At 33.7% G+C, this 10,509-nt stretch overlaps 2 protein-coding genes across 2 annotated transcripts; both read right to left on the bottom strand.

The window, feature by feature from the left end:
* Positions 1–933: 933 nt before the first annotated feature.
* On the bottom strand, positions 934–2,710 carry LOC124937767 (mitochondrial amidoxime reducing component 2). Its single transcript, XM_047478085.1, has 5 exons — positions 2,463–2,710; positions 1,888–2,380; positions 1,711–1,816; positions 1,538–1,651; positions 934–1,202 (listed from the first exon to the last, which is right to left on the bottom strand). The coding sequence occupies exons 1-5, from the start codon at positions 2,596–2,598 to the stop codon at positions 1,071–1,073; spliced, it is 981 nt and encodes a 326-aa protein (XP_047334041.1). The 5' UTR covers positions 2,599–2,710; the 3' UTR covers positions 934–1,070.
* Positions 2,711–2,820: 110 nt separating this feature from the next.
* On the bottom strand, positions 2,821–8,133 carry LOC124937764 (protein ABC transporter 1, mitochondrial). The gene is made up of 8 exons (XM_047478084.1): positions 7,423–8,133; positions 7,007–7,232; positions 6,308–6,460; positions 5,212–5,370; positions 4,055–4,214; positions 3,737–3,846; positions 3,480–3,596; positions 2,821–3,385 (listed from the first exon to the last, which is right to left on the bottom strand). The coding sequence occupies exons 1-8, from the start codon at positions 8,049–8,051 to the stop codon at positions 2,972–2,974; spliced, it is 1,968 nt and encodes a 655-aa protein (XP_047334040.1). The 5' UTR covers positions 8,052–8,133; the 3' UTR covers positions 2,821–2,971.
* Between the last annotated feature and the right edge of the window lie 2,376 nt (positions 8,134–10,509).

The raw sequence follows: 10,509 nt of genomic DNA, 5'->3' as shown, positions 1-10,509 counted from the left end.
TTGATTAATTAATAAATTTTTGTAGTTTAAACTCGGGACTATTAAGATAAATTAATAATTTGTTAAATTTATAAGATAATATATTTTTATTTAATGCATATAAGTCCCATATAATATATAAATTCATAATTCCATATTACATCAAAATTATAAATATTTATTCAACTATATATATACATGTACATGAAAGTGTTTATTTAATTATTATTTATATTCATGAACTTAGTTTAAATTTAAATTCATGAATGAATTAGGTTTAGTAATATATTCATGAATATATTTAATTTTTTTTAATTTATGCCACTATAATTTAATTACATTCAGGAATTTATTTAATTTATTAAAATTCATGAATATCTCAATAAATTAATAAATTATTAATTTATCAATTAATTAATATTTTGATTAATTAATAATATTTTCCGGTCCCAAGGGTATTAATTTATCGAGGTTTTAATGTATGCGATTTCACAGAATAAAATTGTGTTGATCTAATTTTGATAGACGATAAGAATAAAGAGATATGATGATGTATACTGGTTTTAGCCATTTTAGAGGTTTGTGAAGAAGATCCAAAGGAGCTCTAATACCAAATTGAAATCAAATTGAAATATATAGTAGAGATAATATTTTTTTTGATATATCCAACAAATCCATTCTAAGTAATTTATAGATTATAGTAATTAAATTACAATAGTAACAGTTGGTATTCTCAAAAATATTTGGATAAAATAGAAAAAAAAATAAAGATTATCTTGCCTCTTTGATTTTTTATAAATGTCTTGGAATTGTTGTCTCTTTAACCAATGAGTCTCGATTGTTTTTATTGGGTACCCGAAACGATCGGTTATGACCCAATAATGCCCAAGAACCAAATTCAGAATAAATAAGAACCGGGAAGGCCAATTCCATGCCATATATGAATAGTTGAAATAACCACAACAAACAAGCATCAAACAAACAAACAAACATTAATAAAACATTAATAGTTAAGGAATTGCGCAGAAACTAGAGGAGAGAAGTGTTGATGATTTAGTAGATGTCATGGCGGTAGGCAGATACTATGCTAGCTAGGCAGGTGCGTCGTTGGTGGAAGCCAAGGCCTGGATGACAGAAACCGGGTCACCAACTTTGAGGATCATCTTGTGGTCTCCATTGGAAGAGAAAGAGTTGTTGCAAACAAGGTTCTGCCCAAAATACACCTGAAAACAACATAACATAATAATAAATCTATAATTGATTCCACTTTAATTCCTTATATTCATCATTATATTGAACATAAGCATTTATTTGTTCATGTAAAATTAGACACGTACGCCTATTCAATTACAATGGAGACATGTTCATAATTCATTGCAAATAGCAGATATACATAATAATCATTCAATTACAATGGCAATATATTCATAATTCATTGCAAATAGCAGATAGACATAATAACCATTCATTCATGCATCATCTCCACTCCAAAGTCCAAATAGATGTATACATATAGTTAGCAGCAATAAATGAAATGAGAGACTAGCTAGCTACTTACCAATCCCTTGTTGCGTTCGTGGGCTGGACGTAAAACAGTGCCTGATCGAAATGTTTGGAGAGTTAGAGTTGGCTCAGTTCCTGCTATTGCTGTTTCTTGATCAATGGTTGGAACCTGACAATTATTATTAGTTACATTTTTGTTTTGTTTTGTGAATATGTTGTTATTATTACCTTGCAACGTGAACATAGCTTGACACCAGCAAAGGAGAGTGTGTTGTTTATCCTGACTTCCTTCCACAAGTCCTCAGCAAAAGCTTCACAACCATCCACAAAAATGCTGCAAGAAATTAAATTTAAAAAAAGTTAAGAAGAAGAAGAAGAAAGAAGAAGTAAGGAGAAAGAATATACTTTGGTCTGAATCTGTTGATAGGCAGGGGATCTTTGAGGAAACTATTCAAAGCATTAAGTGAGCCCTGGGAAATGAGGAGGAATGGATACTGATCAGAGAACATGACCTTATGACCACTACCGTAGTCTGGGTCCACCGGCCTAGTCTGATCTGCATTATTGAAGCGAACTAAACGGTAATTAGGTTTCCCAAGGAAAGTTGACAACCAATTTGAAGCTTCATCTCCCTCATCCAAAGCAGACCCACTCCACTCCCAACATGATATCCCATCACACACAGACAAAGTTGATGACATTAATGGAACCTTCAATTCCTCCTTCATCCCAGGAGCCTTCAACACTAAATATGAATTCTTGCTGGGTTTCCATTCTTCAATCAAGAATGCCTCATCAGGCAACTCCACTTCAACTAGAGCAAGCTTTGGTTCAACTCTCTGAGTTACTCCCCTTCCTTTTGAATTCACAACTAACCATTGCCGATCCCAAACAAACCCTGAATTCACAACTCTTTTGTTCATCAATTACTCTAAAAATTAAAGTTAATAAGAATAAATCGATCTCAATCGCATATATACCAGTTGGAGAAATTGGAGCTTGCGAAACAGAGATTCCACGGCATGACTTGATTGGGTATATGAATATCGATTTCACTATAGCTGCTGCTGCTGGTACTGGTACCGGTACTTCTTCTCCCACCGCGTTTCCTTCCATTCTCTCCTTGTCAGACAAAAATGTCGGATGATGATTGTGGGTGCCGTGTTCTTGCTTCTTTACTATCCCTGTTAAAGATTGTTTCTTTATTTCTTTCTTTGCAAGATTTGGACAATTTCGAAATTAATATTATATATTCAAAACAAAACAAAACAACTAGACACGTTTTTTATTTTGTTGATGACAAATCACTTTTGGTTCATAGGGAAAAGAACATGAATAAATAATAGAAATGACCACTAATTTCCTAAGAGGATAAGGGATGGTCAATTACATCACAATTATTTATTTGACCAATTGGAATTGAAGAATCTATGAGAGGGAGGGAGGGAGGAAAAATACATAAACTTGTTCAACAAAAAAAAAACATAAACTATAACATAAGTCTCTCATTCCCATGATTCTCATCTTGATCTTCTCCTTGTTTGAGGAAAGGGTGATGATGATTTTCATATACTTGAAGTAGAATTTCTCTGCAGGGTACAACAGCCCTGAGCTTTATACAAGCAAGGAAACAACCAGATAGCTTTCTATGGAGACTGTAGGCCTCATCAGGAGGCGGGGTGAGTCTGTGTCTGAGCATTATTGACCCCAGGTTCTTTATGTTTTCGGTTATATTGGTGCGGCCAAAGTCGTACCCGCCTTCCTTTGAGAATGGCAATCCCACCACAAAAGCAGCCTGGACATGAGCCTCCAACATTACCTCCGACTCCATTCCCGTCAGGAATCCCAGCCTCTTAGACATCTCTATCACTTCCGCTCTTTCACTATTTGCACATGCAACAACCTGTCATTCAAACCCCCCACCAACCAATTTGGAATCATTATATACTTTATTGGACATGTTATTAATTAATTGAAGAACAAGATAGATAACCAACCATACTCAAATAATCATCTACAAATCCTTTAGGATAGTCCCGTGCTGCTCCAAAATCAATGAGATTGATGCATTTTGTCACATCATCGTATAAGAAGTTACTCCAATTAGGATCAGTCTGTAATAACAACAACAGAAAAGCAAGCCAGTCTTGTAGTATTAGTAGTAGAAGACCCTAATCATAAAAAACACAAATGTGCAATACTAATACTTTTGAAATATATTTTCTCCACATAAATGTAGATAAGAAGAAAGTACCTGCATGAAACGGAAGACAAACAGTTCCTTTAAGGTTAGCTCAAGTAACTTTCTCCCCACATAATTGCGTGTCTCTTGGTCTAATGATGCAACCTTGTCAACTGGGACACCTAAATAATAAGACAGTAACAAAGAAATACTTCCAGTTACTATCTCAATTAATCATATAACATGGGAGATAAATTGCACTTCAAAACATGTATACTTCCCAGTTACTCTCTAATGAATGAATCATATGAATGATGCACAGGCACTTTAATATCATGTGCTGCCAAATCCATATACCATATCAGAACCAAGCATATTGCAAATAGGTACCTGGAACAAGCTCTGAGGTTAAAACCCTTTTACTTGAAATATCATCCACAACTAAAGGTACATAGAACCCCTCGGTGTTGGATAGCAGACTGCGGAATCTTTTTTGGTTTGTAGCCTCCAATTGGTAATCACATTCACGAGTAAGTTCTTCTTTTGCCACCTGTAAAGAAATTCCAAAAATATATGCTAATATGTTATCTTCCTATTCCACCAACAAAATTCGAGAGGAATTCTGCCAAGTGTGGAGAGAGGGGAAAATTCAGATAAACCAAGATCTATAGTTGATGAGTTTGAAACATAGATATAATTTAGTTTTTAACATGTAATATTGAGATAATAAGTATATAATGAACCCACTAAGGTAGTTCAAGAGACAAGAGTAGTTTTTAAGAGACCAAATATCACGGGTTCGGGTTTGATTCCTACTTAGAACACCTTACGTTGAAGTGGAGGTCATGATTGTGGGAGGTCATGCTAATTTTTTACATTTAAAAAAGAAAAAGAAGTATTTATGACCTGCACTATATATTACTAGAATGACAAGAGTATATTACATTATGAAAGAAATTACTACTTCAGTCAGAAGAAGCACATTATATTACACGGATCTTGGTTTACACAATGGTCAAAAATATTTAAATGGTCATTGGATTAGAGAGATGTGCTCCAATAAACAAGTCAACGTCAATAAGTACAACTGAACAAATAAGCCTTTCAACTTGATATATTATTCACAACTAAAGGTTTCAATTTCTAATACAAAACATACTAATGAGTAATGATATATCATATGTATCTAAAAATTATTACTCAAACACCCCACCAGTTACAACTAGTAATATTAATTCAAAATGAGTGCTGGTTGCATATCATATCAGAATAAACAAGCTATGTGTAGGATTTTATAATATATCAGAATAAACAAGCTACTTGTTTGGATGAATGTTTTCCGTTACATTATCTCTGATAACTAAACACATATTTGACATATAGATATGTTAAACACGTGCACACAAGTGCAAAGAGATTGGTTATGATACCAATCCTAGAAATCAGTTGCAACAGATCCACAAATCACGAAATCTCCAATGAGCGAGCAGACTAAGAAGAACTTTAAGAGAAATCCATGTTACACCTCTAAATTAATAAAATCTTACCTTCATAGCTTGGTCAAGGTAAAGCTTCTCTGGAAGAAGATTTGTATAATCCAATAGCAGTTTCACATTCTCAATATCACTTTCAATACTATCTGCAACCCCTGGGTACTGAATTTTTATGGCCACATCTAAACCATCCTTTGTGACAGCATGGTGCACCTGTCAGTGATTTTAACGTCAAGCAGAGGCTATCATTGTTCAAATTTGCTGAGAATATAATCATTTTCAGTTTAAATAACTGATATTCACAAATGAGAAATGGGAAGGCTGATAACAGCGCAGAACCAATGGAGCTAAGCCACAGACAAAATATGGAATGCAAGAAACAAAAACTTTAACAAGTTAAATATCTAGAAGGATGATGTGCTTTTTTAAACATGGCATTCCAAAATGTATCGTGCCAAATCTTTTTTTGCTGATATCAGCAGCTATTCCGCCAAAACTAGGTCACAAGCCAAAAACAGAAAGTTTGCCATGGTTTTCTTTTCAGAGGTTGAATATGAAAGTATGTAATACCCTATACTTAAGAACTTGCACCTACAACCTCGTTATAAAATAAACAAGAAAAACAGTAATATGTGTATTGGAAAGAATGACAAATGCAAGTTGCGTAAAAGGTAGGTCTGTGCTCTCTCATCTTATTTTCCTTTCTTAGTTTTTTTGTTGTTGTTGTTGTTGAATATACAGCTTAACATAAAGTATACTAAGGGACAGGAAACCCTACAGCACGTTCAATCAAAAAGTGCAAATGTGAAATGTATACACCAGAGAGTGCAAAAAGATAAAAGAGTGTTACACTATAAGTCCCCTCCTGGTGGAGTGTCACTGTGATAAATGAATGTTTACATTAATTAACAACACCTGCATGGAAAATGAATCTAAAAGCTAAAAAAACAAAAGAAAAAAGGAACAAACAAGTTTAAAAAAGAATAAGTTGTTTGCAAATTCATTCAGTTGTCCTTCAATTTAATACCTTTCGCCAACTATACATGTCTAATTTAGTGCAATCCCGCACATGCAACGTATAACAACAACATGAAATAAAAGAAATGAACATTCATACATATGAGAAAAACATCAGAAGATGAAAAGTCACCTGACCAATACTTGCTGAGGCCATTGGTTTGTAATCGAAACTAACTAACTTGGATGACCAATCATGACCTAATTCAGCATTCAGAACTTGATTCAACTGGCTCCTAGGCATCACATCTGCACCTTGACGGACAATATCCAAAGCCTCCAAAATCTACCCATGTAAAAAACTGGTCAAACATTAAGCAAAATAATAGGTGCCAATGAAAATCATAAGTGACTCATGATTTTATTGTAGCATTCAGTGTTATACGTGATTTGAAGAAAGAAATGTAAATTGCAAAATATATCATCAATTCAGATCCATTCAGGTAAATGAAAGATTTGGGGCTCATGCTCAAGGATAAGCAATTTGTTTCCTATCAAGTGTTTGTTGTGAGGGAGAAATAGTAAGAATTCAAAAATTATAGCAACAAAATATGAACTTAAAACATATTATCTTGAATAACTCCCTAATGATCTTCCTATCAACCAAGAAGTCTGCCAACTACATTGTTCTACAAGGCTAGAGGATGGGTGTAATTACTGATAGTATTGGACACTGGTAACTATAGCTTTCCCAATAATGTGATCTCAATCACATAGAGTCGAAACCGAGTATTTCTTCTGTCTTCTCTTCTTTGCAGATAAAAAGGTTGATAAGAAAATAAGCTAAGTAAGAGGCAATGAAGCACAGAAAGCTTTAAAACAGTATAATTACCGGAGCAGGCACAAGTGATTCATCTTGAATACTCAACATTTGTCCTAACTTGAGTGCTGCCCCACGCATTCTGCACAATGCCAGAGCCAATCTTTCTGCATTCTTATCAGACAGGAAAGGGGAAAGGGCGGATTGCTTGTTTTTCGAGTCAGGCATGCCAAACATGACCCTTTTCGCAGACTCCTGGACAGTGCCCCATGCAAGACCAGCTCCCAAGCCAGCAAACCTATGAAATAAAATAGTAATTACTCAGAAACACCATGACAATGGAAACCCACCATTCACAAATCTATCCACCAAAAACATTCCCATGTTAATTCTATATACAGAAGCATTCAAAAGGAAATGCTAGTCAATAACTAAATTAAAAGCATAAGCCTTTTTGTAGCTATTGTGACAGTTTAGTCTCTACTTACGCAAGGGCCCGGGAAAATGGCGTATCCGGTACTTTTCTTTCTCTAGGTTTCCGCTGTTTCCTTGGAGCAGCAAATGGCACAGCACTTCCTTTGACGGTTGCTCCAGTAGATACATTAGACTCAATATCGGCACGGTGAGTTAAGATATTTTCCGTGGAGTTGTCAACAATTTGAGGTACAGTCGGACCATAAGCAAGATTATCCTTTTCGACAGGTTTAGCAACTTCAAGGTGTGCTATTTCTTCTCCCGCTATTTTTGTTAAAGGAGAGATTTTATGAGCATCTGCAGCTGCCTTAACCTCGTCTTGTATGGTCCTCGTAGAAACAGATGGATCCAATGGAACATCATGAGTATTGAAGTAGACGACGGTTCCTTCTCCAGCATCGTTGCTGGAATAAATACCTTCGTTATTCGGGTTCGAAGAAGAAGAAGAATGTGTGAATTGATGAAGTTTGCCGCTGGTGAGGCCGGAGACGTCGGTGACGGACAGGAGCGTTCTCTTGAGGGTGGAACCAATTAGGGATTGAAGATCGGCTGGTTGAGTTTGGCCGTGACGAGCAGATTCCTTGGCCACCAGATAAATGCCATTGAAAAGCCGATTGAGATCCTTCAAATTTAGGGAACCCATTTCAGTTTTGATTAGATGCGCCACAAAAATGGCGCAATCAGAAGAACATGAATCAAAATAGAAGCGAAGTTAGGTGAGGGGGCGGACACGCAGAAATAATTCTAGAACTAAATTAGTTATACTTTGTCTTAATTTTTTTTTTTCTGATAAATGTATTTACTAATTACAAATCTATATATATAATATATATATAATGATGCTTAATTTTTAAAGTGTCCGGATTGCCGGGTCGAGAGCTGTGGTTAATTTGGATACTTGGGTCGGATTGTGGGTTGACCCGTCTTTAAATTTAAAACGGTTAAAAATAAAATTAAAAATGCTAGAGGTATGTTTCGAACTTGCAACCTAACAAAACAAGTACAACTCTTTAACCAACTAGGCTACAAAGACTTTATATTTTAAATTCAACACCAAATTTGATAAACGCGGGACGTTTTAATATTAATATAAGTTCAACTTTTTAACTAACTAATCTATATATATATAATGATGCTTAATTTTTAAAGTGTCCGGATTGCCGAGTCGAGAGCTGTGGTTAATTTGGATACTTGGGTCGGATTGTGGGTTGACCCGTCTTTAAATTTAAAACGGTTAAAAATAAAATTAAAAATGCTAGAGGTATGTTTCGAACTTGCAACCTAACAAAACAAGTACAACTCTTTAACCAACTAGGCTACAAAGACTTTATATTTTAAATTCAACACCAAATTTGATAAACGCGGGACGTTTTAATATTAATATAAGTTCAACTTTTTAACTAACTAATCTATATATATATAATGATGCTTAATTTTTAAAGTGTCCGGATTGCCGAGTCGAGAGCTGTGGTTAATTTGGATACTTGGGTCGGATTGTGGATTGACCCATCTTTAAATTTAAAACGGTTAAAAATAAAATTAAAAATTCTAGAGGTATGTTTCGAACATGCAACCTAACAAAAAAGGTACAACTCTTTAACCAACTAGGCTACAAAGACTTTATATTTTAAATTCAACACCAAATTTGATAAACGCGGGACGTTTTAATATTAATATAAGTTCAACTTTTTAACTAACTAATCTATATATATATATAATGATGCTTAATTTTTAAAGTGTCCGGATTGCCGGGTCGAGAGCTGTGGTTAATTTGGATACTTGGGTCGGATTGTGGGTTGACCCGCCTTTAAATTTAAAACGGTTAAAAATAAAATAAAAAATGCTAGAGGTATGTTTCGAACTTGCAACCTAACAAAACAAGTACAACTCTTTAACCAACTAGGCTACAAAGACTTTATATTTTAAATTCAACACCAAATTTGATAAACGCGGGACGTTTTAATATTAATATAAGTTCAACTTTTTAACTAACTAATCTATATATATATAATGATGCTTAATTTTTAAAGTGTCCGGATTGCCGGGTCGAGAGCTGTGGTTAATTTGGATACTTGGGTCGGATTGTGGGTTGACCCGTCTTTAAATTTAAAACGGTTAAAAATAAAATAAAAAATGCTAGAGGTATGTTTCGAACTTGCAACCTAACAAAACAAGTACAACTCTTTAACCAACTAAGCTACAAAGACTTTATATTTTAAATTCAACACCAAATTTGATAAACGCGGGACGTTTTAATATTAATATAAGTTCAACTTTTTAACTAACTAATCTATATATATAATGATGTTGAGTAAATGGATAATTGGGTCGGATTGTAGGTTGACCTACCCATAAACTTAAAACGGTTAAAAATAAAATTAAAAATATTATTCGTAATTTTTTTTCACGGTTTTTTATATTATTAATCGTGCAAATGTACGGGCTAAATTTACAATAATAACTTAAAATGAGAAAAATATTTTAATAAACACAATTATAAATTTATTATTGTCTATGAGTCGATATAAAATAAGAAAATTGTATTCTACGAGACTCTATTTATTAAAAATATTATAATATTTGCTTATTTTTAATTGTTAAAAATATATATTTTTCAACCTAAACTATTATTCATTTATTTGTCTCACATTCGATTATGCAAACTAGTCTTCATTGCGGAAAAAAACTATTTCAACTGATGCAATTGTAACTAGTAAACTAAAAACAGCTTTATCAAACGATAAACCAATGGAAAGACAAAATATTTTTTTATTGCAATAAGTGTCTGAACAAGAATTCACAAGTCTTCAATTGAAGAAAATTGAGAATCATCCCGTAAATTAAATAAGTACGCCTGAAATTGTTGTTTCAAAAATAAATAATCAGTGTCTCTAAAATCTTCGGGACAAATTTCAACAACGCGGATGAGTTTACAAACATCAAATTGGGAGTATGAATTTCTTGGATAAAAACATGATATGCAACCAATCTATTCCGTATTAACTTCTAAAAAACGACTATTCATCTTTTGCATAAATCAAATCAACAACTTAACAATAAAATTTAAAAATATGATAAATTAATAATAAATAAAAGAAAAA

This window comes from Impatiens glandulifera, chromosome 5, assembly GCF_907164915.1.
Source record: "Impatiens glandulifera chromosome 5, dImpGla2.1, whole genome shotgun sequence".
Lineage (NCBI taxonomy): Eukaryota > Viridiplantae > Streptophyta > Magnoliopsida > Ericales > Balsaminaceae > Impatiens > Impatiens glandulifera.
The sequence above is the reverse complement of the archived record's forward strand: the minus strand, read 5'-3'. Positions and strand labels throughout refer to the sequence as shown.

Coding starts and splice junctions, on each gene's coding strand:
- LOC124937764 (XM_047478084.1), bottom strand. CDS start 8,051: ATGGGTTCCCTAAATTTGAAGGATCTCAATCGGCTTTTCAATGGCATT. Junction 5,371..6,307: donor CCTCAGCAAGTATTGGTCAG/GTGACTTTTCAT, acceptor AATCACTGACAG/GTGCACCATGCTGTCACAAA. Junction 3,597..3,736: donor TTGTCTTCCGTTTCATGCAG/GTACTTTCTTCT, acceptor TTGTTATTACAG/ACTGATCCTAATTGGAGTAA.
- LOC124937767 (XM_047478085.1), bottom strand. CDS start 2,598: ATGGAAGGAAACGCGGTGGGAGAAGAAGTACCGGTACCAGTACCAGCA. Junction 1,817..1,887: donor ATCAACAGATTCAGACCAAA/GTATATTCTTTC, acceptor AATTTCTTGCAG/CATTTTTGTGGATGGTTGTG. Junction 1,203..1,537: donor ACGAACGCAACAAGGGATTG/GTAAGTAGCTAG, acceptor TGTTGTTTTCAG/GTGTATTTTGGGCAGAACCT.